Below are 27,578 nucleotides of genomic sequence, written 5' to 3'. Positions count from 1 at the left end.
TTATAGTCCTTTTCCCTGTAAAAGATTAGAATCATCTTGAGGCAAAACTAGACACTCAGTGGAGTTTACTGAAAAAGATAGAGCTACAAATCTCTCCTCCCCTTTGTTTTTACCTTCTCTAGTTCCTACCAAAATCTGCCCTTATGTTTTTCATACCAGTATTTGACCGATAGATTTAAGGCTAAAACTATTTGACCAAACCAAAATCTTAGTTTTAATGGAGGACATTTTGATGATGGGATTTCAAAGCGTCCACCAGAGTACAAGAAATGAGGGATGACTTTTTGGAATCCTAGACCTCACTTCACTGGACTATTGCTTATTCTGTCTACATATAAAGTTAATCCTTCTAAAAGATCCAAAATCTAAAAGATTCAAAATCAAATCAGCATTCCACATAAGGACAAGAAGACTGTTGAGAGCCAGGAATTCCAAGTGTATTAGAGAATGGAATGTCTTCCAACCATCATGTAAGTTCATAGTCTTGTGTGTCACGTAACTGTCATATAGCTCTTCTGTGTGTATACCTATTCAAGTATAAGCTACTGTGCATAAAATCTTGCTGTTTAACCATATATAAATGAGCTGTGTGATGTTATCTCTGTGATAATTCCAGGTAGGTTTAGGATTTATTTCTGTATATAATATCCTCAATGGCCCAATGGCAGAATGAGGAAGTGTTCCCCCAACAGCCATCAATCACCCTGCTCCACACATCCCAGACATGGAGTTACCCAAGCACTCTGTCTTTCTAAGAGAACAAAAACAAAAATCCTTGACGTATTTCTACTTCTTGCCAAATTCATCAGAAAGTAGATGGTTTCAAATGTCCTTAATATGAAATCTTATTAATCTATATTAATTCTTGATATGAATTCACATTATTTCTCTCTTTTGATTACCTTAGTTTTTAGACGTTCTAAAATGTCATTTCCCAGTATTTACGCTTCTGACAGGAAATGTTCCTCATTGTTTCCCTTTGACCATTTGAATAGGAATTTGCTATTTCTTTTCCTTCTCTTCTACTACTACTACTACTAGCGACAACAACAATAAATAATACAGTGGGTTTGTTCTTTAAGCTTAGGAAGCAGTTTCTGGCTCTGGATAACAAAACAGGTTTCACGTGGTATCTACTTAGATGGGGGATGACACCCGTGTTAATTCTGGCCCGTATCTCTTACTCCTTTGGGTGCCAGGGCCACTCAGCCAGGAGCGGGAAGGCTGCTGTTCTTCACCGCCCCCCACCCATCTTTCCTCCCGGGCTCCTGCCCAGATGACGTGAGGGACCAGCAGACAAAGGCCCTTTTCAGCTGTCAGCGTGCAGAGGAGTGGCCACGGCTCCCCAGCTTGTCACATCTTCCTTCTGAAGATGATCAAATAATGAGACACACATCTAGGCTACGGGGAACACAGGAAACACCCCTTGCCGGTGCCCTGGCCCTCAGAGCGCACACTGACGCTGTTTGTCCCTGTGTGCTTCGGTGGGTGGGGGTGGGTGCAGCGCCCTGGGGCCCACATTCAGCAGTGAAGGCAGAGGGAACGGCGGGAGGCCCTGGCTTCCGCTGGAGGGCACGTGCTGCCCAAAAGCTCATCTGTTACAGCCTGATATGAAATCAGGTTTCTTTCCGCAATTGACCTGACTCATAGAAGGTGAAGCCGGGCTGTTCAGAATGAGGTTTGGCAGGCGAGAGAGGCAGGAAATCCAGAGGAGAATGAGTCTGTAAAGCAGCGGCTCCTTCCAGCCCTCGTGGCTTCCTCTGCCTGGAGAGAAGGGGGCGGGTTCTGACTCTTGGCTTCTGGGACCAGCCAGAGTTCAGGAGTTTGGTAATTTCTGCCTGGTCCATATGCAAAACACACGGATGTGCGCATGATGAGCAGCGCGGAGGTCCCTGAGGCTGAGGGGGAGTAGGGCGAATTCTCATCCGCTCCCGGAAGAGGCGAGGATTGAAGCCGGTTCACCAGATGGGCTCCTGAGGCGCTGAGTCAGGGACCCGAGTCCATCTCCACACCACACGGGGGTGGCTTGTTTACCCTGGGTTAAAATTTGGCTCTTTGGGGCAGCACTAAGGCAGTTAAAAGAAATTTCCAATCATTGACTAAGGTCAAGGTAAATCATGACACCTACCCTTTTGATGATTTGCCCTGGGACGTGCTTCCTTAGGCCCCGAAATGAAGTAGTCATCACAACAGCCAGAGAACAGCACACAAACAGCTGTCTTCCCAGGTTTCTGGGGATAAAAGTGGCGGGTGAGGCATCCCCTTCTCTGACCTCATTGCCAGCATTCTCATCTTCATTCCCTCTTCCCAGCATCTCCTGCCTCCTCCTGTTCTTTCAGGGTGCCAGCCACACCTGCACCTTAGAGCCTCAGAACTGACTCTTCCCTCTACCTGTAACATTCTTCCCCCAAATCAATGCAAACTAACTTCACTTCCATTACATTTTGACATCAGGGATGAAGCTACATGTCTTTATATTGGGAAACCAAAATAAAGATGAATGGTAGAGACCAGAATAGAGATACAATAAGTGTGGGGACCTTGGGTTGGGAGTCTAGAGGAGAGAAAACGATTTGTGAAGGAGGACTTTGTACGTGGCAGATAGCCTCTAAATTATTTGGTTAGGAAAACAGTTACAATGTTAAGTCACATAATATTAAGCAGGATAATAACCTTCCAAAGATGCTATGTTCTGAACTTTGGAACCTGTGAATATGTTACTTTTTACATGGAAAAATGAACTTTGTAGGTGTGATTAAGTGAAGGACCTTGAGATGAGATGATTATCCTGGATTATGATAGGAGGCTTAATGTAATGAAAAGGCTCCTTATAAGAGGCATGCAGGATGGTCAGTCAGAGAAAGAGATGCGATGAGAGAAACAGAAGTTGGAGTGATAGCATCTGGAAACAGGGAAATATAAATAGTTTCTAGAAGCTGGAAAAGCCAAGGAAAGAGATTCTCCCCTAGAACCTCTGGAAGGGAAATAGCCCTATTGACCCCTTGAGTTTAGTCCAATGAGACAGTTTGAACTTCTGACCTCTAGAACTGTAATATAATAAATTTGTGTCACTTTAAAGCCTCTAGGGTTGTGCTTGTTATAGCAGCAACAGGAAACAGATACAATGACACAGCTCTGCCAATTTCCTCTACAAGATAGCTTCTCAGTGGGGCCACATCCAATTACCATATTTAAACTTTCAAGTAAAGCCTCTACCAGCTCACATCCCTCTTATTCTGCTCTCCTTTTTTCTTTATTTTGTATAGTACTTATGTTCTAACAGGCTCCATAAATTACCTATTGATTATGTTTCTTGTTTATTTTCTGACTCCCCTAGCTAGAATGTCAACCTAGGTAGCCAGTATTTTTGATCATTTTACTAAAACACTGGCACATAGTAGGTGCTCAGTAAGTAATGTTGAATAAAAATGTACTAGATCATAACAGATTTACCCAATAAAACAATACTAATAAGAATTTGAATAAGGGTTTGAGCTCATACTTTAAATCCTTGTCCTGAACGTTTCTTTCAAATACCCAGCCACATGGAAGAAAAAGTTAGCAGGGCTATGCAATAAATAGAAATGTTTTCCTAATCACAGTATTAAATGTTGCTGTTCCATGTACCAATATCTATTATGTATTTTGAATGTCTCTCATGTTATACTGATATTATGTGTTCTACTGGTTATTATTTTGTAATGTGTTTCCCACAGTGGAGACATATGACATTATCTTTAATGTCATGTGATATCTCAATAATAGTCATCATTACTGACATAACTATTGGTTATTTAATAATGTTAACTTTCCTTAGTAGTTGTTACATTTTTATGATGCTAACTTACTAAAAACTAAAATCATTTTTATATTAGATTAAAAAGTATATTTAGGGGGCCTTTCAAGGCACAATGAATCCTTTACAAAAAAGAAATCCTATCCCTTGCCTGTGGGTCATTAAACAGATTGGGATTCAGAGAATTAAGTCCCAAGTAATCTTGTTATTATTTTGATGTTGCCCTTTTCCTTCCTTATGAAATGAAATACTTTGGTTATCAGAAGCTGCCTTAAGTGTTTTTTGTGTATATGTCATAATTCTAATAAAAATAGCATTCATGGAGGTTTCCTTTGGAGCCATGGTTAAAACACTCCATCGTGGGTCTCTGTCAAGATATCTGAAAACTTTTTCTTGGCTTCTGGCTTTGAACAACGTTTAAGAGTAACAACAAGGCTTCATTGTGCCCTGAAATTTCTGTAAGGCAACATTCATTCAAGTGTTGATCTGCGTTTAGCCATCCAAGAATAACAACAGTTATTTATATAATTTTATCCATGTTTCTGTTTTTTCCTATCCCTTTCACCCTTTCACCCCACCCCTGCTGAAACACTGTAGCTTGTTTGGGATGGGGGTGGGGTGCTATGCAGAGAATATACACGTACAGATATTATTCTTTTTTCCCCTCTGGTTTTGCTATGGCATGGACAGACAGGACCTTTTTCTTATTAACAATATTACTTAAAAGTTTGAAATTTAATATCACTTAATATCATTTCTAAGTAATGGATAGGCCTCCAATAATAAGGGTATGTTTATTGACTAGGTTAGCTTAATTCAAGTTAGGATGACCGCAGAAGGCCAAAATCTGTGGTAAAATATAAAACCTTAAGTGGTTTGATTAAAAAAAGAAGCTCAGAGTATTTCAGCTATAATCTAAACCAAACCTCAGCAAATAATGGATACAAATATGACTTTCATGGATTTGGGATTTTCTGTGGTCTTTAGTGGCCACCTGAGTCATAGTCAATCCTTATTGAGAAAACTTTGCCAGTGGTTGAAGACAGTTACATGGGATGTGATTGTCCATGGCCTTATGATAATAGATGCTGCCTACGCTACACAACCAGCTATTTATAAGCATGCTAAAGGCATTAAACCTCATTGCTCAGTTGGTCAGTCATGTCCGACTCTGCAATCCCATGAACTATAGCTCACCAGGCTCCTCTGTCCATGGAATTTTCCAGGCAAGAATACTAGAGTAGGTTGCCATTTCCTCCTCCAGGCAATCTTCCTGACTCAGGGATTGAACCCAAGTCTCCTGTGTTTCCTACACTGGCAGGCAGATTCTTTACCACTCAGCTACCAGGGAAGCCCTAGTTTTGTAAAAATTGTGTACCTCTGTACTTCTAAGTTTATATAAAAATTGTTATAGCCTTGGCTCCAAGATACTTTCTATTTTCAATGTCAGAGCCAGTGGAAAGGAATAAAGACTGATGACTAAGCCAGAGATCCATATATAGCTTTCACTTTTACACAAAGAAGAGACTGGCTAGCAGAGTAATTCATAATGTGCAGAAGAGCAAGGTGAGTCTGGGTTAGAGTCATTCAAAGTCAGCCTTTTAGAGAAATGAAGTTGGCAGTTGGATTTGGGTCTGCTAAGCTGATTTCAGGCAGCTAAGTCACATGGGTGGTGCCAGTGTGTATTCAGAAGGCCATCCATCCAATCAGTGGTCAGAGGCGCAGGCAGAAAAGACTTTGTCCCTAGCTTGGAGAACTTCCAAAATCTGGTCAAGATATCGGGATATTAGACTAAGAGAAAAGACTTCAGGTGTAGAATAAGCCAGCACCAGTGTCTTCTAGATGAGTTAGAGAAATACTGTTCTAAGCTGAGTTAACAAAATTAGACATAAGTGAAGGGAGCAACTCAGTGGGGTTGTGTCTGTTTCTGTTTCTTTAGGAGAAGAGTGTGAACCACTGATTTAAGTAAAAGTAGTTCCTCTAGAAGATGGTAGGAATATTGGTAGAGGAGTGGGGAAGAGGTATAAGGGAGGGGAGGTGGTCATCAATTGGCATGTTACAAAGACAGTCACAGCTATGGGCAACTGAATCTTAATCCTGCTGGGAAACTCTGGGAGATCTTGTAGAATCTATCTCAGAGTTAATCTGCCCAGGGTTGAAGGAGCTGGGGTACGTGTACACCAACATCCTTGACAAGTTGAGTCTGCTATGTTGAGGGTGACTCAGGCCCCAGGAGCAAGAAAAAGTCATATGTATTAGTCCGGTTCTCCAGAGAAACAGAACAAATAGGATGTCCATATCTAAATATCTGTATCTATAGCTATATCTATAGAGATATTTACTATAAGGGATGTGCTCACACAATTAAGGAGGCTGACAAATCCCACAATCTATTATCTACAAGCTGGAGGCCCAGGTTGTAGGAGTAGGTCCAGGAAAGACTGAGTAGTTTCAACCCAAACCTGAAGGCCTAAGAATGGGGGGAGCTGATGGTATAAGTCCCAGGCTGAGTCTGAAAGGCCCCCAAACTGGGAGCCCATAGTGTAAGTCTTGGTCAAAACCTGAAGGTTTGACAACCAATAGCTCCAATGTGAAGGGTAGGAGACAATGGATGTCCCTGCTCAAGCAGAGACAATGAACTTATTCTTCTTCCACATTTTTGTCCTATTTGGGACCTCCACAGATTAGAAGATGCCTGCCCAGTCTCTTCTCAATTTACTGATATAAATGCTAATCTCATCTAGAAACATCCTTATGGACATACCCAGAAGTAATGTTTTACCAGCTACCTAAGCATCCCTTAGCCCAGTCAAACTGACAAAACTAACCATCACACCTCAGGCAAAGTAAGGAAGGTCTTGATAATTGGAAAACTCATATCCTGGTCAGGATTGTCTAGAAGATTGGGGGTTCTGAGTCAGAAGACAGAAAAAGCAAGTAAATAGAGGAGGAAAAAAGCAAGAGCGGGCAGCTCATCTGCTGGGAACCACTTTCCCCTTCTCCCTATGCCCACCAGCACCACCACCACCACCACCATGGTAGCAGCAAGACAAGGAAAAGAGTTTACAGTGACCACAGACAGAAGGTGGTAATACTGCATTTTCAATCTCCTCTAGAATTTTCCACAAGGACTTTGAAAGATTTCTGAAGTCTAATGTAATTGGCAGAGTGCAGTTGAGATCTGAGTGAAGAGAATGTAATTAGGAGTCAAGAGACACTGAGAGTTTCCTGTTGGTCCAGTGGTTAAGACTTCACTTCCAATGCAGGGGGTACAGGTTCGATCCTTCTTTGGGGAGCTGAGATCCCACATGCCTCACAGCCAAGAAACCAAAGCTTGAAATAGAAAGACTTGAAAATGATCCACACAGAAAAAAAATTCTTAAAAAAAAAAATGAGTCGAGACCAGTTTGAAACCCAAATGCTGCCTTAGTTAATACATGGGGGCATCTTGTTCTACAATTCTGGTTTTATTTTCTGTATAAAATAGGAATTATAGAGTGTGAATTTTATTTTCCAAAAGTTTTAAAAATATTGTGGGTATATGAATGCCCATTGTAAATTGTGATGCACCATGCAAATGTTGATCTTATGATTAGTATGCATTGCATTTGAAAATAGCATCAAATTGATTGTTTATATTCACAGACTGGCTTAAAAAGGTAGAGATATTTGAACTTGGCCAAAGTTTTATCCTTTAATCTGACTTATTTATATAAAAAGTTATATAAATTTATATAAAAATCTTACATTATAATATGTAAAATAAACTTTAAGTGACCAATTTAGTCTACTAAGTTGTCATATTTAGCCTGGACTCCTTCATCAAAACATGAAAACGTAAATGTGATCAACCTGGAGAGCGAATAGTCAATTGATTTGAAAAGGGTACCCTTCTTTTTTTTTCATTGAATGAGTCATTGTAAAGATACTTCTAATTTGGGAAGTTTCTCATTTTATGTATCTCTTTATTTCAGAATGAAAAATTTTGAAACCAGTGATTTAGCATTTTCTCCTAAGGAAAATTTTGGAGACAAAAGTGGACTTGCTGCATATGTGGCTAAAGCAATAGATCCATCTATCAGCTGGGAGGATATTAAATGGCTGAGAAGACTGACATCTCTGCCCATTGTTGCAAAAGGCATTTTGAGAGGTTTGTTTATTTCTCTACTTGAGTTCATTCCGATTTTATGATTCTTTCTGGATGTGACCATGATATTTTAAGGGAAAATAATCAATTATTTCCAAATAATTAATATGGAAATATAAATTCATCTCTCAGTTCTCCCATTTGACATTAATGACTAAATATTTCTTCCTTCTGAAGGAGAATAGGGCTCTTATGAAGTAAAAAGTTACTTTTTCTAAAGTAGTGGGATTGCCTTATTTTGGATGCCATTGAATCATAGAGCTTGGCTAAACCTAGGTAGAAGGTCTTGAGTTTGTTGCTTTGGCTGAAAGCTGCCAACAACTGCTCTCAGATCAATAAGAAGTCCCAAGGAAGATATGACAGCCAGATATGTTTAAGAGCCCTTTGTATTTTTCTCCTGTTCCCTCCCAGTACCAATGACTAGAACTGATTTTTTGAGGGTGGAATCCCATATCACCTCTCTTTAAAGAATGGTGGACTAGAACGTTAAAATCTTCAAATATCAAGCCATGGTTGTTAACAAACTTGACAAATTCCCCAGTATCCACATGTATGCAAATCCCACAGGAAGGTACTAATGAATGTAATAATTTGGAATGTGAATGTGGTCACCCACAAAAACATTTTCTTGCCTTTGAAAACATTTAATATTGTTATGTAGATAACTGCCCCAAACATTATTATTATTTCAAATGGAAATGTTTAAGTAAGGGGCTCTGTGATGAGAGATTCTACTAACTTATCTCAGGGTTAACTATGACTTAGAATCAAAACTTGTTCATTGGTTTTACTTGAATATGTATGAGTACCATGGCCCTTATTTATAAAGCTCTGGGAATGCCCCTGACATTATTTAATAGTACGGACACAAAAATAAGCTAATGTGAGTAACAGAATGGGCCTAGTGAAGCTGGGCTACCCACTTCAGTATTCTTGGGCTTTCCTGGTAGCTCAGATGGTGAAAATCCACCTGCAACGTGGGAGTCCTAGGTTCAGTTCCTGGGTTGAGAAGATCCTCTGCAGAAGGGAACGGCTACCCACTCCAGTATTCCGGCCTGGAGAATTCCATGGACTGTATTGTCCTTGGAATACTGTATTGTCCTTGGGGTCACAAAGGGTTGGACATGATTGAGCTCCTTTCACTTTCACTTCACAGTAGTGTCAGTAAGGAAACTGAAAGGGTGTAATTGATTTAGAATATTATTTAAAAAGTATTTAAAACATTTAAAAATAATTAAAAATTATTTTAAAAATGCTGTTTAAAGTATTTAATCACTCTCATCACAGAAGGCCCACAGCGGTTGGCGTAAAATCACCAATTTAATTTTTAACCAACTTTTCAATTTTGGATTCCCAATATACCTAATTTTCTACAACTTTGTCCTCTAGGATATGATGTGAATCTATTGAATGAGACTTTACTATCACATGTTATGTTGAAAAATGTTTTGACTTCAAGAACATCATTCTGTGGCCGTTACACCAAGGACCACTACCACCACCATTACTTCTCTTTTTTCTTTCTTATCCATATGTTATGTATTTTTCACTCAGTAGACAGCCTGAATGTTTACTGAGTAAAATACTTAGGGAAAACTGCATGAATGTCTATAATTAGAGAGAGCTCAAAAACAAGAGAAGGAGAGACTGGGCATTTGGCATTTGAAAGGAAATAACTTATTTGTGCATGTGCAGTTTACATTGTCTAGCTTCTCTGTAACTATTTACTTCATTTATTTAACAAACAAGGATCATCACTATGACAACAGCTACATTAAGTGGTGCATAGGTTCAGTCTGGGTGGAGGGGAGGCGGGAGTGGTAAGGCCAATTCTGGGAAATCCAGGTCTCATTATTTCACAGATCCAGAAGTTACATGGATTGACTAAGAGTCATCTATCTTTTTTCATTTTCCTTTTATCAGAAAGGTACAGATTATGTTTGTAGGAACATGAAATCACAGGCAACTGAGAAGATCTCAATGAAACATCCCCCCTTACCACCGTTTTAAGGATTGCATTCTAATGAATGCAAATAAGACAGCAAGATGCAATCTCTTGCTGTGGTTAAACTCTGTCTTTGGAAACCTCAACACAAACTCCAAACATGTACTCGAGACAGGGTTAGGTTTTCCTCAGAACTCACGCTAACAAATGGCATTATAAACAAAGGCATGTGCTTTTTCGAACTTTTTTTCTAATTAAAAAATTTAAAACTAGGCTATCTCACTTCTCTAGTGGTTTTTGGCTTCTCAGAAACTTCTTTAACTCATTATTACCCTATCTATAGTTTCTAAAGACATTCTCAAAGAATATTCACTCAGTGTTCCTGAATTGTGTTCAAAACTGCTGCCATGAAGCTAGGATTTAGTTACTAAGCTCCTGCTGAAATAGCATAGAGTCCTGCTATATGTCTATAGTCCAAGGACTTGACAATAGATAGAAGATAATACTACCCTAAATCTTGAGTAGTTACCTTGGTACTTAAGATTAAATATGGAAATAATATATTAATAAGATAGCAAACAGTGCTACTCACTATTGACTGTTGTGTTTTAACTGGCAAATCAGCAAATGTGGAATGTCATACCAGTAAACTCTAGAGGTTAATGAAAATATCCAAGATTCATTAACATTTGCTGTGATCACTTTGACTCTCTTGTTAAGAAAACATTGTTTTTCTCTCTGGGTTAAAATAAAATGTGAACAAGCTTACATAAACAACTAAGGAAAGGGATTCATATATGGTCATAAATGATTACTTTCATTTTTTCCCTACATACTCATGATCCCGTCTTCTGAGCAAGCCATTCAGTGATTTCTCCCTGCCTGGCAGAACACAGAAAACCATTTGAGATGATAGAAGACAACAAACTAAGACTTAAATAGCACTTCCTTCAAAATGAAAAGCTCATAATAATCATAATCCTCACTAGGATGAAAATTTATTCTTATAAAACAAAACTTAAACAGACTTGCCAAAAGTATCCAGCAAATAAATCTTCCTCTACCTACTCATATTCTTAGTCAATATTCCCTGCACCATCAGCTGAAAATAATAATAATCATATTTATCTGAGTGCTCAACACGTGTAAGGTGCTTTCTAAGAGCTCATTCAACTCGTTTAATCCACAAACCAATCATATTTGAATCTTTATCTCCATTCTGTGGTTTAGTACACTGATGTACCAAACAAGTTAAGTAATTTGCCACTTACATGGCAAGCATGTAGCATATATGGGATTCAAATCTAGGTGGTCTTTCTACCAAGCCTAAGGGGTTAAGCTCTTTTGCATACTGTGTAGGATCAGTTTATTGACAGTATTCAATATCTTAAAACACAGGTTATAACTGCCTGGTGGCAAGTATTTGCATTATAAATCAGAGGATTACATATATCTTCAATCATGAGGTTCATGAAATATATTTCAAATATTTTAATTTTTTAACTTTTGATTTTTATGTTTGGTCTCACACATGCAATTAGATAACCAGAGCAATTCCAATTACATTTTACATTGTTTGTTAAGGTTACTTATAGATATTGATACATCTAGACATAAAAAAAATACCATGGTACATCTCTTTATTAGAGTGGGTAAACTCATGCAAACATTAAAACTCAGTTAGCCAGTATGGCAGTCACTAGCCAAGTGTGGCTATTCAAGTAAATTAAAATTAAACAAAAGTAAAATTCAGTTTCTCACTTACACTGCCACACTTCAGTTCAGTTCAGTTCAGTTCAGTCGCTCAGTTGTGTCCGACTCTTTGCAACCCCATGAATTGCAGCATGCCAGGCCTCCCTGTCCATCATCAACTCCCGGAGTTTGCCCAAACCCATGTCCATCGAGTCGGTGATGCCATCCAACCATCTCATCCTCTGTCGTCCCCTTCTCCTCCTGCCCCCAATCCTTCCCAGCATCAGGGTCTTTTCCAGTGAGTCAACTCTTCGCATGAGGTGGCCAGAGTATTGGAGTTTCAGCTTCAACATCAGTCCTTCCGATGAACACCCAGGACTGATCTCCTTTAGGATGGACTGGTTGGATCTCCTTGCAGTCCAAGGGACTCTCAAGAATCTATTACACTATGGCTATTTGTGTTACTGTATGGAACCACACAGATGTAGAACATTTCCATCATCATAGAAAGTTCTCCTGGATAGCATACAAGTCTGTGTCTTTAGAGAACCATTTCCTAAACATGTTTTAAATGATAGTGTGATAGCATATTGGGCTTCTAGTTCAAAATGATAGATTGAGCACATATGTACCCTTTTATCAAATTTAAGACCCTACAGAAATTAAAGTACAGAAATCCAAGAATGCATAACACTTATGACAGCAAAGGAAAGGAAGGCACAAACAGCAAAGAAACTTCAAGACATTTATGAAAGAAACAAAATGTAAAGGGAGCATACTGACAGCAGGAGAATGAAAAGAAAACTGCCCCTGTAGATAGACTTTGTGAGAACCCTGAAGGCAGGAGCAAGTCATATCATAGGGTACCTGAAGGGTTCTAGTGTCTAGAGTGCAAGTGTGACAGAGATGAGGGATGAGAAGTGGAAGCTGAAAGCCAGAGGAATCACTGGAGTTCTTTTTGTGACACTCACCCACTAGCCCAGGGGAGACTCCGCTGAAGATGGGTAAGTTCTGCTGGGGTCCTAGAGTGTCCAGGGGACTGGTCTCTGCCTCTTGCTGGTGCCTTGGAGGGGTGCAGGGTGGTGAGGAGCTGGGGGCCTCGGGGTCTCCCAGGGGTCTGTGTTTCAGCCCAGGGTAGACTCCACCTTTAGCATCACAAGGCATTTCAGAAATTCCAAAACATAAAGACCATGGTACATCTACAGAAAAGCTGATGGCAGAGGAAAGAGATAAAGTAAGAAAAGAACTTTAAAGATTCCAAAGGATAGAATCAGAGGGATTGAAAATATGCCTAAATAAGAAGAGTATGCTGTGAAAAGAAAATGGGAACATTAAAAAGAGCTCCCAAATATTAAAAACATGATTTCTGGAATTAAAAATAAAATTACTGGTTAACTGAAGAAGAGGGTCAAGGATATTTCCCAAAATGTAAAACAAAGTGACAAATAGAAATGAGTAAATTATTTTTAATCATTAAATATGATTAAATGAGGGAGAGGCTTGAAGACTGTTTAAAATGTCCAATATCCAAATGATAAGAGCTTCAGGAAAATTAGAGATACCAAGGGAACATTTCACGTGAAGATGGGTGCAATACAGGACAGAAATGGTATGGACCTAACAGAAGCAGAAGATACTAAGAAAAGGTGGCAGGAATACCCAGAAGAACTGTACAAAAAAGATCTTCACGACCCAGATAACCATGATGGTGTGATCATGTACCTAGAGCCAGATATCCTGGAGTCCAAAGTCAAGTGGGCCTTAGGAAGCATCACTACGAACAAAGCTAGTGGAAGTGATGGAATTCTAGTTGAGTTATTTCAAATCCTAGAAGATGATGCTGTGAAAGTGCTGCACTCAATATGCCAGCAAATTTGGAAAACTCAACAGTGGCCACAGGACTGGAAAATGTCAGTTTTCATTCCAATCCCAAAGAAAGGCAATGCTGAAGAATGTTCAAACTACCGCACAATTGCACTCATCTCACACGCTAGCAAAGTAATGCTCAAAATTCTCCAAGCCAGTCTTCAACAGTATTTGAACTGAGAACTTCCAGATGTTCAAGCTGGATTTAGAAAAGACAGAGGGACCAGAGATCAAATTGCCAACATCCATTGGATCATCGAAAAAGCAAGAGAGTTCCAGAAAAACATCTACTTCTACTTTATTGACTACCCCAAAGCCTTTGACTGTGTGGATCACAACAAACTGTGGAAAATTCTTAAAGAGATGGAAATACCAGACCACCTTACCTGCCTCCTGAGAAATCTGTATGCAGGTCAAGAAGCAACAGTTAGAATCAGACTTGGCACAACAGACTGGTTCCAAATTGGGAAAAGAATACATCAAGGTTGTATATTGTCACCCTGCTTATTTAACTTCTATGCACACTATATCATGCAAAATGCCAGGATGGATGAAGCACAAGCTGGGAGAAATATCAATAACCTCAGATATGCAGATGACACCACCCTTACTGCAGAAAGTGAAGAGGAACTGAAGAACCTCTTGATGAAATGAAAGAAGAAAGTGAAAAGGCTGGCTTAAAACTCAACACTGAGATAACTAAGACCATGGCTTCTGGTCCCATCACTTTATGGCAAATAGATGGGGAAGCAATGGAAACAGTGAGAGACTTTACTTTCTTGGACTCCAAAATCACCACAGATGGTGACTGTGGCTGTGAAATTAAGATGCTTGCTCCTTGGAAGAAAAGCTATGACGAACCTAGACAGTGTATTAAAAATCATAGACATTACTTAATACACAGAGACATTACTTTGCTGACAAAGTCCATCTAGTCAAAGCCATGGTTTTTCTGGTATTCATGTATGGAGGTGAGAGTTGGACCATAAAGAAAGCTGAGCACTGAAGAATTGATGCTTTAGAGCTGTGGTGTTGGAGAAGACTCTTGAGAGTCCCTTGGACTGCAAGGAGATCAAACCAGTCAATCCTCAAGGAAATCAACCCTGAATATTCATTGGAAGAACTGATGCTGAAGCTGAAGCTCTAATACTTTGGCCACCTGATGTGAAGAACTGACTCGTTGGAAAAGACCCTGATACTGGGAAAAATGAAGGCAGGAAGAGAAGGGGATAACAGGGGGTGAGATGGCTGTATGGCATCACCACTTGATGGACATGAGTTTGAGCAAGCTCTAGGAGTTGGTGATGGACAGGGAGGCTTGGCATGCTGCAGTCCATGGGTTCATAAAGAATCGGACATGCCTGAGCAACTGAATTGAACTGAACTGAAGGACATCACTCACACACTAGATATTTCTTCTATAGCACTCACGTCTCTTTATGTCTCCAGCATTGGTAGGAGGGTTCTTTACCACTAGCATCATCTGTGAAGCCTAACATATATATATATATATATATATATATATATAATATAGTATATGGACTTCTCATGTGGTACTAGTGGTAAATAACCAGCCTGCCAATGCATGTTAGATGAGACAGACGTGGGTTCTATCCCTGGGTCGGAATTATCCCCTGGAGAAGGGCATGGAAACCCACTCCAGTATCTTGCCTGGAGAATCCAATGGACAGAGGAACCCGACAGGCCACAGTTCATAGGGTCGCAAAGAGTCAGACACAACTGAAGCGACTTAGCATGCACACTATATAGTATATATTCCTTATATATACTATTCTCTGCTGCTGCTGCTGCTGCTGCTGCTGCTACTGCTGCTAAGTCGCTTCAGTCGTGTCCGACTCTGTGCGACCCCATAGATGGCAGCCCACCAGGCTCCTCTGTCCATGGGATTTTCCAGGCAAGAGTACTGGAGTGGGTTGCCATTGCCTTCTCCATTCTCTGCTAGTAATAATAATATCATGAAGACACAATGTCTTAGTTGGCTCAAGTTGCCATAAGAAAATGTAATAGCCTGAGAGAGTGAGTGTTTTAAAGCAGAAATTTATTTTCTCATTCTTCTGAAGGCTGGAAGTCTGAGATAATGTTGCCAGCATGGCTAGTTTTTGTGAAGGCTCTTCCCTTGAGTTGCAGAGGTCACCTTGACGCTGTGTGCCCACAAGGCCTCTCCCTTGTGTGCATGAAGAGGGAGAGGAGCAAGCTCTCTGGTGTAATCTTGTAAGGGCACTAACACCATGATGAGGGCCTTACCCTCATGACCTTTATCACTAGCACTACCTGGGACCTCATCTAACCCTTATTACTTCTCTAAGTATTCATCTCCAAATTGCATCACATTGAGGGTTAAAACTTCAACCTATGAATTTTAAAGGATGTAAACATTGTCTATGCCACATGGGTTTAACATTTTCATATGCCTACAATTTTAGAAGAAAAATATTTTTAGCTTTATTTTGAAAAGTGGGAATATTTAAAAATTAGTATTCCATGAAACACCGTTTGGAAAATGGTGATATAGAATAAAATTTTCAAATAATCCAAATTAAAAATTCTCCTATGAATCTCTTTTTTAAATTATCCTTAGTTAGATCTGCCCTTGATCTCCATTGCTGAATTTATAAATATAAGCAATGTTCTGTATCTATCTGCTAAGTTTTCACAATCTGATTTTACTACAACCTTGGGCTATTTTTGAGTGTTAAACTTGAGAAGCAGTGTTCTTTTCATGATTCTGTTAGCAAATAGTTTTTATTGGGAGAATGCTGAAAATAATAGTTTAAAGATGTAAAATATTTTTAAAAGATTTGAAATTGACTTCAGAGTATGTTTGTCTAATTTAAAACCACATTTTCAAAAATCAATATATTTTAAAGAATGGTTAAGATGTAGCAAATCATTTGAATATTATATTTTATATACTTCAATGGACAAAATACATTTAATTATAGAACACTATTACTTAAAATGATCACTAAAGTTAAAGCTTTGTATTAAAGAATATTTTTGAAATAGACTTGTTCATCACCTGTTACACATAAACTGCTTGCTACTTATATGTTCTTTTATGTTATCCAAACTGTGGAGGAGTAATTATGTTGAATGTTAAATAATTTAATCTTGTTACTAATAAGAAAAACTTGGCAAAGGTATTTCCTTATGAGGATAAATATATTTTAACTGCATGTCAATTTACCATCTATTGATAGTTTTATTTCATCGTTAAGCTGTTTCAAATGTTAATCTTTTTTGGCCAAAGAAATCATCAATATAATTCTAGATTTAACCCTTGGATCTATGTCTGTGCTGAAGTTTCTGAGCAAGATCCATATGTATCAGATTGGGCCCCCTTTGATGGGAATGCTTTGACCTCAAAATTCAAGCCTTTTATTAAGTTGCCTTTTCCATACGTGGTTGTATTACTCTTTCTAGGTGATGATGCCAAGACGGCAGTTAAACATGGTTTGGATGGGATCTTGGTGTCAAATCATGGGGCTCGACAGCTTGATGGGGTGCCAGCCACTGTGAGTTTTGGCAAATGCCTCAATTGGAATTCCCATTTCTATCTCAGTTTTGACCATCTCTGTGACTACCCCTCTTTGTGTATATATTTTTGTATGAATAATCAAGATAGAATATGTAGGAATATATGTAAGATCTCAGATTTTAAGTTTAGTGCTTTGATCCCTGAGTCTGGAAGATCCCTTGAAGTAGGAAATGGCAACCCACTCAGTATTCTTGCCTGGAAAATCCCGTGGACAGAAGAGCCTGGCAAGCTAAAGCCCGTGGGGTTGCAAAATGTCAGACACAACTCAGCGTGCACGCGCGCACACACACACACACACACACACAACTACATAAATTGGGCTTCCCTGGTGGCTCAGTGGTAAAGAATCTGTCTGCCAATGCAGGAGATGTGGGTTCAATCCTTGGGTTAGGAAGATCCCCTGGAGAAGGAAATGGCAACCCACTCCAGTATTCTTGCCTGGAAAATCCCATGGACAGAGGAGGCTGGTGGGCTTCAGTCCAGGGGGTCGCAAAGAGTCGGACATGACTTAGTGACTCAGCGTGTGCATGAGCACATGGGCATCTACCTAAATTAGATTATTATTCTCTTTGTTTGTAAACTTATAAAAGTTGTCTGTGTTAAGTAAGTAGCCATTTGTAAGCAGGGATTATTCCTATATTTATAGATATACTAAGAGGAATATTGTAAATTGGAGTAGGAAAGAAGAGATTATCCCATGAGTTTCTTGGCGGTGGGGGTTGAAGAACTGCAGAGTGAAGGCAGGTGGGGAAAGGAGGCAGAAATCCTGTGGCCCGGGAGAGGTTTCCTGCAAACAAGCCTCTCTGTTGGAGCTTGAACTACCTTGGCTGCACATTGGAATCTCTTGGGAACTTTAAAGAATCCTAATTCCCGGTCTGCACCCTGAATCCATCCATTAGAATCTTGTGGGACCAGGGAAACTGAAGCACTGATATTTTTGACAGCTACTGAGGAGATCCAGTGTGAATTTATATGCACTATATATCCTGTGCCAGACAAATCAGAGTCAGAATCCAGATATAAAAGTAAACTAAATGGCTGGAATGGTGTGGGATAGAGTTAAAACAGTAAAAGTGAGCAATTGACTCCTAAGGCCAAGAGCGAAGGGCCCAGCCAAGGGTTGACTTTACGATAAACGATTGGGGAGCCTAGAAATGGGTCGAAAGTCATGGAGACAGACATATATCCAGGGGTGTACTTCATGGATCCCTGATCTAGAATGAAGGCCAAACGCTGTAGGTGGGGTGGCGTGGGGGTCCCTTATATGCTCTTCACTGTGATAATATGTCCAGGATTTCTTTAGATGAGGTAGTGGGATTGCAGCTGCCTTTCACCTCTGCTTTGTTCCCATATGGACCCCTGCTTTCACTAGTGTGAGAGTAAAAGTGGAATGGGAAAGACTGAGATATGCTTGGGAAATACCAAGGAATCCATTTTGTTTGCAGTATCTGGTGGGTGTTGGGAGCCTGAGAAATATGCCTCCTTGGACAAGTCAGGAAGGGGGGTCTTTGAATGTTAAATATTATGAGTTATTAGATATGCAATAGAAAAACCTTGATTTAGCAGCAACAAGTACCACAAATTGAGCTGTGGCATGATGGGGAGCACAAAGACCATGAGGTGGCCTGGATAATTATGAGAGCCAAGGAAAGAGAGAAGGGTCTGACCTGCTATGGGGCAGAGGGATAGCCCCTCCAAATCTCAGCTTTTTCATCTTTTAAAGTTAAAAAAATTTAATTAGATTGTTTCTTTGGTGCCTTTAAATTTTAGTATTCCATAATCTCATTTATCATAGGCAAAGTAAGCTAACATCATGTAATAAAACTTAAATAAATATGTATCTATGAAGTAATGTGGATAGACTCTTTAGTTCATCATTTCTGAGCTGGATCATCATATCCATTTCCCCCTTTTGTCAGAACCATTTAGTCATAGTTATTATGGGACGGTTTTAGTTGGGGCAAACATTTGAATTTATTCAAATAATTTTGTCAAGTCATAGTGGATTACTGTTTCATTAAGCTAACAGGTTGATTTAGCTAAATCCATGGATGTTGTGCAGGTCTTAGGGCAGATTGAATGAGGCCGGGGGCTACTGGGCACGTGCATTTGCACTCAGGAGTTTTTCTTGAAGCACTAATGGGCTAATGGTAGGAACAAATCAAGTCTTTGCACAGAATCAGTAATTAAAATCATAAAACTGGAAGTTGTCAGCTCTTTCCAATTTAGCATTACTTATAAAGCCCCATCTTTTTAGGTGATATTAAACATTGCCTGTAGTGGAGAGTGAAGAGCTCCTCTGGGCAGGCAGGAGAAGTTGGTCACAGTTCAAGGCTTTTCCGCTGATATATGCCTCTCTTGTGTATCAAGACGTGGACTTAGTGGGCGGGCCAAATTAAGTTTGTTTTCTAAAAATAAAATCTAAATCTACTGAAATCAAATCTAACTAGATTCTAAGGGAAAAATATCTGAATGGTGTGGTTTATTTCCTTCTGGCTGAGGGGATATGGAAACTTATCTAAAAGGGCTTTTTGAGTTGTGGTCTCAGAGACTGTTTTAAGATAAACAATGACCCTTCCCTTTGCATGATGTGTGCCTGAGAGGAGATACTTGCTTGAGTTTGCCTCCTACTTTAGAGCAAATTCAAGGTGCATGATGATGAGAGAAATGTGAAGCAGGATTAAGTTTATAGTGAAGGTGTTTTTCTCTCAGTGTGCTGGTTTTTCAGGCGTTTGGCAAAAGACTTGGAGGAGGCTGTGATATACAACTTCTCAGTAGATACACAGAAGGACTTACTTTCCTGCACATTCTGTGACATCATAACTCAGAGCCAAAGAGGCAGTGTGATTTTACTGCAAGAGCATTGAAATGAACCCAGAGTCTTGGGTTCAAGTCCTTTCCTTGCCTCTAGAGGGGTGAGCGCTGGGTGAGCATGTTGCTCACACTTTTCAGCCTGAGTCTCTGCTTAATGTTGTGTTGGTTGCAAAAATTAAATGTCTGGATTGTATGATTTCTGCATTTCTATAAATCACAGAGTTTTCTTGTGTGGAGAAATACTTACCACTAAGAGTCCCAGATCAGGAGTTTGACTGCAGTCCACAGTAATACAGTGCGATTGAGAACCATGGCCTGCTGCCGCAAAGAGTTTAAAAATAAGTTCACATTTTTTGCAAAGCAGAAGTAGAGACACAGACATAGAGAACAAACATACTGCTACCAAGGTGGGAGGGAGGGTGGGATGTACTGGGAGTTTGGGATTGACATATATACACTATTATATAAAAAATAGATAACTAATTAGAACTGACTGTATAGCACAGGGGACTCTACTCAATGCTCTGTGGTCACCTAAATGGGAAGGAAATCCAAAAAAGAAGGGATATATGTAAACACATAGCTGATTCACTTTGCTGTATAGCAGAAACTAACACAACATTGTAAAACAGCTATACTCCAATAAAAGAAAAGAATAACATATTTCCTTCTAAGAACTTTGATAATTCAGCAGGGTATGCTTTTATAAATAATTTAACATCTGCCTTAAAAAAATAAGTTCACATTAAGATCCTTACTCTGAAGGTAATAATGTGGCAAAGACTAGTTCTGAAGTAATTAGAGAATGATACGGCAGAATCACTATATTTCCAAAATCCACAATACTAGATCATCTCAAACTGGGGTCTAAAGACAGATTTTGTGGAGTCTTTGAACCCTAGGAGCTTTTTTTTCACTTTTTTATGAAAAAAATTTTTTCTGATGCTAACTGGATCCAATCTTATGCTTAGTCACTCATTCGTGTTTGACTCTTTGCGACCCCATGTACTGTAGCCCACAAAGGCTCCTCTGTCCATGGGGATTCTCCAGGCAAGTATACTGGAGTGGGTTGCCATGCCCTCCTCCAGGGAATCTTCCCAATCCAGGGATCGAGCCCAGGTCTCCCACATGCAGGTGGATTCTTTACCAACTGACCACCAGGGAAGCCCTTAAACTTAAAAATATGACATTCTTTTCTAGTGAAAATTTTCAACTGTAAAACATTTTCATAAAAAAAACTTTGGGTTGTTAAATCAGTGTTTCTCAAATTGAGTCCTTGGGTATATTCTATGACATCAGAAATTTCATTTTTTCTCCTGAAAAGGATTCATTATATTCTACATTTGAGAACCATTTGATTTATCAGTTAGCTTTTGCTGTGTAACAAACCACTCTGAAATCTACTGGTTAAAATTCAATAGCCATTGATTCATGTCATAACTTTGTGAGTTGTCCATTTGATCTGAGATCCACAGAGAGGTTTTGTGTTCCTGGCTGGGCTCACTCATACATGTCTGTGGTCAGCTGCTGGGTCTACTAGGGCAGGCTGGCGTAGGATGACCTCAGCAGGGATGGCTCTGCATTGTCTCTCACATCTAGACCATGGGTGGGCTGGGTCTCACAAGGCACTGGGTTTCCCAGGGAGCAAGTGGAAATACCTAAGCCTCTTGAGCTCTATGCTTAGAACAGGCACACTGTCACTTCTTTCTTTTTCTGTGGAAGCTAATCACATGGCCACTTCAGATTCAAGGGGTGAGGAAATACTTTTCTGACTTCATTTCTCCCTCGTGATGGGAGGAGCAGAAATGTTGCACTGCAAGGAAATGAAGATAGGGTGGGAGATGGCTGCAGCCATTTCTGCGATTGCAAACAGTCAGCCAGACCTGTGTGGACCAGGGGGTTTTCTAAATATGCTTAGTAGAACTCATACTACTTATTAGAACTCACACCACCACCTCCAGCCAGGGCTGCCTGAAGCATGGTGGCTAGAGAGTTGGAGGAGGACTTGTGGGCAGTGGCCTGGAATCTGTCTTCTTCATTGTTAACTAAAGCACCTCTGGCTTTATCTGCTTGTTTGTGCTCAACTGTTCTGGTTTGGAACCTTGAAAGCATTTTATGCCTAAAATGTCAGAAATCATGAGTGTAGGACTGGGTGCTTTAAGAAGGTAGAAAGATGGAAGCACCTTGTGAGTGGAAGTTTTGTGGACAGGGAGGACCTTGAGCAGGAACAGGAAAGAGGGGGGCTCTTCCAGAGTCAGGTCCCTGTGGGATCCTTTTTGGATTCCATAAACTGCCTGGCATGGTGCCTGGAATCTGCCAAGTCATCAATAAAATGTTTGATAAATCAGTGAATGGATGGATGAGTGAACAGTAGTACATTGGAATCTTACTGTATTTTCCTGTAGATTAACTCTGCTGGAGCTAAGCCCGCAATTAGTTGTCTAAGGAACCACTAAGAAAAGAAAAGCTGACATGAATGGTCTTTTAGATGTGTAGCAAGCTGAAAAGAAAGAAACAGAAAAGTCGTAAAATAGTGGACTTGTTCACTATATTTACTTATTCTATCTGCTCTGGTCAGAATTATTCTGCATAATATATACAGTAAAACTGCAGCTCCAAGAAGAAGAAAGGGAGGATAGAAATGCTCTGTGATGGATAGAACTTCCTTGTCCATGAACAGGAAAACACAAATCTAGGCTTCATTTTATAACCCAGGATTCACACTTTAAGTATCCTTATTAGTTTATTTTTTAGGCCAGGTTGGGCATTGGAAATATCCTAAAAGACTTGATTTGCGTGACTTTGAAAACGTGTATTGAACTGAAACTAGCTAATATTTTTCTTTGGTTTTGGTTTCAAATGGGGAAATATACTTAATTATAGCTTGCATCATCACTTGGAAATTGTAGCATTTATATGTTGATGTAACTTGCCTGACTCTAAAAGGAGGACTATGTATAGGTAAAGGGACATATGTAAATGGATCCAAAGCGTGTTTGGCCAGGCAGAAAAGCCAAAAGGAAAAGAGGAAAATCACATTACTTGCCAAACATTTAGGGGGCTGTGCTCCAACTGTTGCCTTCACTTCCTCCAAATCTGTAGTTGGGTTTGGTCTTCAGTTTTTTACATAAAACACTTTTTACATTGAGCCTCTCAAATTTTGGGGGAGAAGTAGGAAAGTTTTTGAGTGATTTCAACACAATTATTTCTAGAAAAACTGCACTTGAATGTATGGATTTCATTTTATATTTAAGTGCTTGGGGATATGTATGGATAATTTCTGCAAATTTTGACCTACTATGGTCACTATGGTCACTATAGTAGGTCACTATGAGAACTGTTTCCACCCTCAGATGCAAAGATTTACACCAAAGTAGCCAATTGTGTCAGTTACTATCTATATATTGGCTATTAACCAACTTTATGAGCTATTACCACATGATGCTAAAAAACGAAAGATTCCAAACTCAGTGATTTACATCATTATTCCCATGAAACTTTTTGTCAACTGGGGGTCTGCTGACCTAGATTTGGTTCTGGCTGGGTGGCTGTTTCAGGTCCAGCTGGGCTTGGATGGAACAACTCTCCTTTTCCGGGGTCTCAGCTCTGTGGCGGGGTTGGAGGGGCTAGTTTCCTCGCATTGCAAATGGCACAGCTGCAAGAGACAGCTGAAATGTATGAGGTCTTTCAAGGCCCATGCCTAGAAATGGCACTCTACCACCTCTGTCCACATGTCATTGGGCAAAGTAGGTTGCAAGGCCAAGGCCTACTGTCAAGGAGTGATAAGTGCACTGTGTTTTGTTTTTTTAAAACTAGGAAACACTGCCAAGTGACCTTGGAAAAATAGTGGGTTCAGAGTGGTGTGAAGAATTACGGACAATCATACAGTCTAGCAGATGGACCTCAATGAGGATCTTATATTCTCTAGAGCTGATATAATAAGCTATCATCAACTGCTAATCAAGATGAGGATCTTCAAAGTGCATGTGGTCATTTTCCTTAAAAGCAAGAAAAAGTATTTTCAGGGAGAATTCTCTAATGTATAACTGGATGTTTGCTATATTATTATATATATTTGCTATATTATATATATTCTCATATTTTGGGAGGGAAAATCAGAGACTAAGTTTTTTTTGTGACTGATAGTGTTTACATTTTTATATACCATTGCTTCTACCACAGTCTGAGTATGAATTTTAACAATTGATTTTCAATGAGTACATTAATGTTCAGAATAACTTATATGAAGAAGATATTTCATTTATATTTATGTATTTAATAAAGAGTAGCCCTGTGTCTTTTAAGCTGATTTTGTTTTTTTAATTGTGTGTGTGTATATATATATATGTATATGTATATGTATATGTATATATATATATATATGGATCATGATATTTGAATCTGAATATCAGGATTAAGGGCTTCCCAGGTGGTATTAGTGCCATCTACCTACCATTATGTCTCCTGCCTACCATTGCAGGAGACAAGAGACACGGGTTCAATCCCTGAGTTGGGAAGATCCCCAAGAGAAGGGCATGGCAACCCACTCCCCTATTCTTGCCTGGAGAATCCTAGGGACAGAGGAGCCTGGCAGACTATAGTCCATAGGATCGCACAGAGTCGGACAGGACTGAAGCGACTTAGCATGCATGTACACACATCAGGAATAAAAAAATAATCTTGAACTTCGACAGAAAAATAAGCCACTCAGTTCCAAATTTAGCTGGTTTTTGGTTGCTAGCATTTGTATTTCTTCTATTTTAGGAGAGAAGGATTTTGCTGTTGATTCTAAGCCTAGCCTTTCCTACTCTCAGTGCTAGTTGGATGGTTGGTGGCCTGTGGAAGTTGAGCTGGGGAACAATTCAACATGCACAGTATCACTTCACTGACCTCTTCTCTCCACAGATTGATGCTCTGCCAGAAATAGTGGAGGCTGTGGAAGGGAAGGTGGAGGTCTTCCTGGATGGCGGTGTGCGGAAGGGAACTGACGTTCTGAAAGCTCTGGCCCTGGGAGCCAAGGCTGTGTTTGTGGGGAGACCGATCATTTGGGGCTTGGCTTCCCAGGTAATTGGAGGACAAAGCAATAAATATATAAAACAGAGTGACTCAACTGTGAAATAAATTCATGAAACCTGTCATACAGACTTACTCAAAAGATCTGTGTCTTCTTCTTGCTTAGGGAGAGAAAGGTGTTCAGGGTGTCCTTGAAATACTGAAGGAGGAATTCTGGTTGGCCATGGCTCTGAGTGGTAAGACTTGATGTTATCATTTACTATTTCATTTCTTCTGGGTTTCTTTAGGCCAGGCTCCTTGGTGGAAAAAAGTGAATTTGGGGGAGAAGGGGATGGAACCATTTGGAGTGTAATTAAATATAAAGTTGGCTAATAGTGCAGACAGCTCTCTGAAGGGAGAACTCCACAGCATGTCTGTCTGTAGTGGTCACTTAGCCTCTGCTTGGACAGTCTTTTCTGAGATGCTTTGGCAAGTCTTATTACTGCCTTAAGGGTAATGCTACATCATATTCTTTCTCCTCTCTTAACACATGAACAATGAATCTAATGGGCTAGCCACCAGTTCCACCTAGATGTCTATGTGGCATCTCAAAATCTACCTGTCCAAGACTAAGCTGCTAAATTTCTACAATAACTCTGCTCTACCTGCAGATTTTTCAGTCTCAGTTCATGTTAATACCTTTGTCTCACTTGCTCAGATCTTAAGTCTTAAGTCACTCTTGACTCCTTTTCTCTCTCATAGCCTCACATCCATCCACAGAAGTGCTTTCTGTAAAAAAAACCTGATTGGAACCTACATCATCTCCCTTCTTCTTGGATATGGTTTCCTTGTGTATCCTTTCTGTTGTTGTCTCTTTCGTTGGGTATTTTGAGTCAGCCTGTCTATCCTGTCTTCCTTCTCTGTTCCAGTTTATTCTGATCACAGCATCAGAACTATCCTTTTAGACATTAACTTGGAGCATATCAGCACATTTCAATTGCTCCCAGTTTATTCAGAATAAATACCAAAGTCTTCATGATGGTCTATGAGGTTCTATGTGGTTTGACCTCTGTCACCTCTCTGACTTCAGCTCCTCCCACTGTTACTCAGGCCATATTTGAGTGACAAATATGTCCACCCAGGCCTTATTTGCCTTCTTGCCGATCCCTGATGACAACAGGCATGTTTCAGTCTAAAGGCTTTAGCCTTGCTCTTCCTCCTGGCTGGATGCTCTTTCCCCAAAAATCTATGTGGCAAACTCCCCCGTGTCCTTCAAGTCACGCTTTTACATCTTACTGTCTCATAGGATCCTATGTTGACCACCATGTTTAAAATGGCAATTTGTCTTCCGCTCACCCAACTTCCCTTTTTTTTCTTTGTTACTGTTTCATTTTTTTCCATAGCAGCTAACACCTTCTAATTTCATTATTTTCCATGGCACCTAACACCTTCTGTAGATTATCTATCACATTATTTTTCTTAAATGACACACATTATGCATTGTCTGTTTCCTCTCTGGAATGTTAAGAACCACGAGGCAGGGATCTTTGTTGTCTTCACTGCAGTATCTTTAGTGTCTAGATTAGAGCACAGCATGTAAATAATAAATATTTGCTGAATGAATGAACAAATAAATAATCATTATTCCTAGTGACTGTTTTGAATTTGACTCAGAATGGACCTGTAGATGCAAAGAATCATCTTGAGTCAATCATCCCCTTCCCCACTTTTGAAGGTAGCAAGGGCTTCCTTTTCTGTGATCTGTATCACTCAGACCATCCCCAAAGATAGAATTCCAGAGCTCAGTGGTCTATGCACTTCTGAGCTGAGGCTGGGGAGACACAGCATCCCTGAGAAGAATGCCATTCTTTGAATCCTCACTCTGCCTTTTAATTTGCTACAGACATATCCTAAAAGAGAACTTTTAGCCACTGACTCTGTATTAAATGCGGCAGAAAAGAATATACTCTTTGTGTTAATAAAAATATGTGCCAGTCATTTTGTGTTAAGGACTGTTTAGGTAATAAAAATGGTCTCATGCCACATAAGATTTGGCAAGCTTACCTTGAATCATAAACCTTACATTTGTCAAGTTTTACATTCCTTGGGAAAACGATTACCTGCCTGATTATTATTGCATTCATTTCATATTAAATGTATGCGTTATTTTTTCAGGGTGCCAGAATGTGAAAGTCATCGACAAGACATTGGTGAGGAAAAATCCTTTGGCTGTTTCCAAGATCTGACAGTGCACAATATTTTCCCATCTGTATTTTTTTTTTTTTTTTTTTGGCATGTGTTACTTGACAAAGAGACACTGTGCAGAGAGTGACCACAGCCTGTAATTCCCCACTTCGATACAAAGGGTGTCATTCTTCTCCAGCAAAATAGCAATCCCTTGCTATTTTAAGCTCATTGCTTTTGACTTTTCAATGAGTGTCCTAGGAACCTTTTAGAAAGAAATGGACTTGCATCCTGGAAATATATTAACTGTTAAAAAGTAAACATTGAAAATGGTTTTAGACAACGTCATCCCCTGGCAGCCTCACGTGCTACAGACAAAAGATATTCCTGGGTAAAATTGGAGGTAGCTAGTGCAGAGGTCAAAAGATAATGATTTCTCTGTTTATAAACCTTCACTATATTTGGATACCCCTAAAACTGTGTTCTTAAAGTCTAAGGGCAACTTTAGAAGGCTGGATGTGCCTGGAGAAACAGGAGATTTGGATTCATAACACTGAGGAGATAGCTTGATAGAACTGGGAGA

General features: G+C 39.7%; 1 protein-coding gene across 1 annotated transcript in view; it reads left to right on the top strand.

The window, feature by feature from the left end:
- The window catches only part of HAO1 (hydroxyacid oxidase 1), a 52,663-nt gene extending 25,442 nt beyond the window's left edge, over nucleotides 1–27,221 (top strand). The window contains exons 4-8 of the mRNA XM_081560346.1: nucleotides 7,771–7,946; nucleotides 16,891–16,982; nucleotides 24,725–24,883; nucleotides 24,999–25,068; nucleotides 26,987–27,221. Of these exons, the coding sequence (XP_081416472.1) occupies nucleotides 7,771–7,946; nucleotides 16,891–16,982; nucleotides 24,725–24,883; nucleotides 24,999–25,068; nucleotides 26,987–27,057 (568 nt within the window). The 3' untranslated portion in view covers nucleotides 27,058–27,221. The remainder of the gene's footprint in view (nucleotides 1–7,770; nucleotides 7,947–16,890; nucleotides 16,983–24,724; nucleotides 24,884–24,998; nucleotides 25,069–26,986) is intronic.
- The last annotated feature ends 357 nt before the right edge of the window (nucleotides 27,222–27,578 follow it).

This window comes from Giraffa tippelskirchi, chromosome 13 (genome assembly GCF_054371585.1).
Source record: "Giraffa tippelskirchi isolate mGirTip1 chromosome 13, T2T-mGirTip1v1.2.pri, whole genome shotgun sequence".
Classification (NCBI taxonomy): Eukaryota; Metazoa; Chordata; class Mammalia; order Artiodactyla; family Giraffidae; genus Giraffa; species Giraffa tippelskirchi.
Note: the sequence above shows the minus strand (reverse complement) of the source record. Positions and strands in the feature narration are given on the sequence as shown.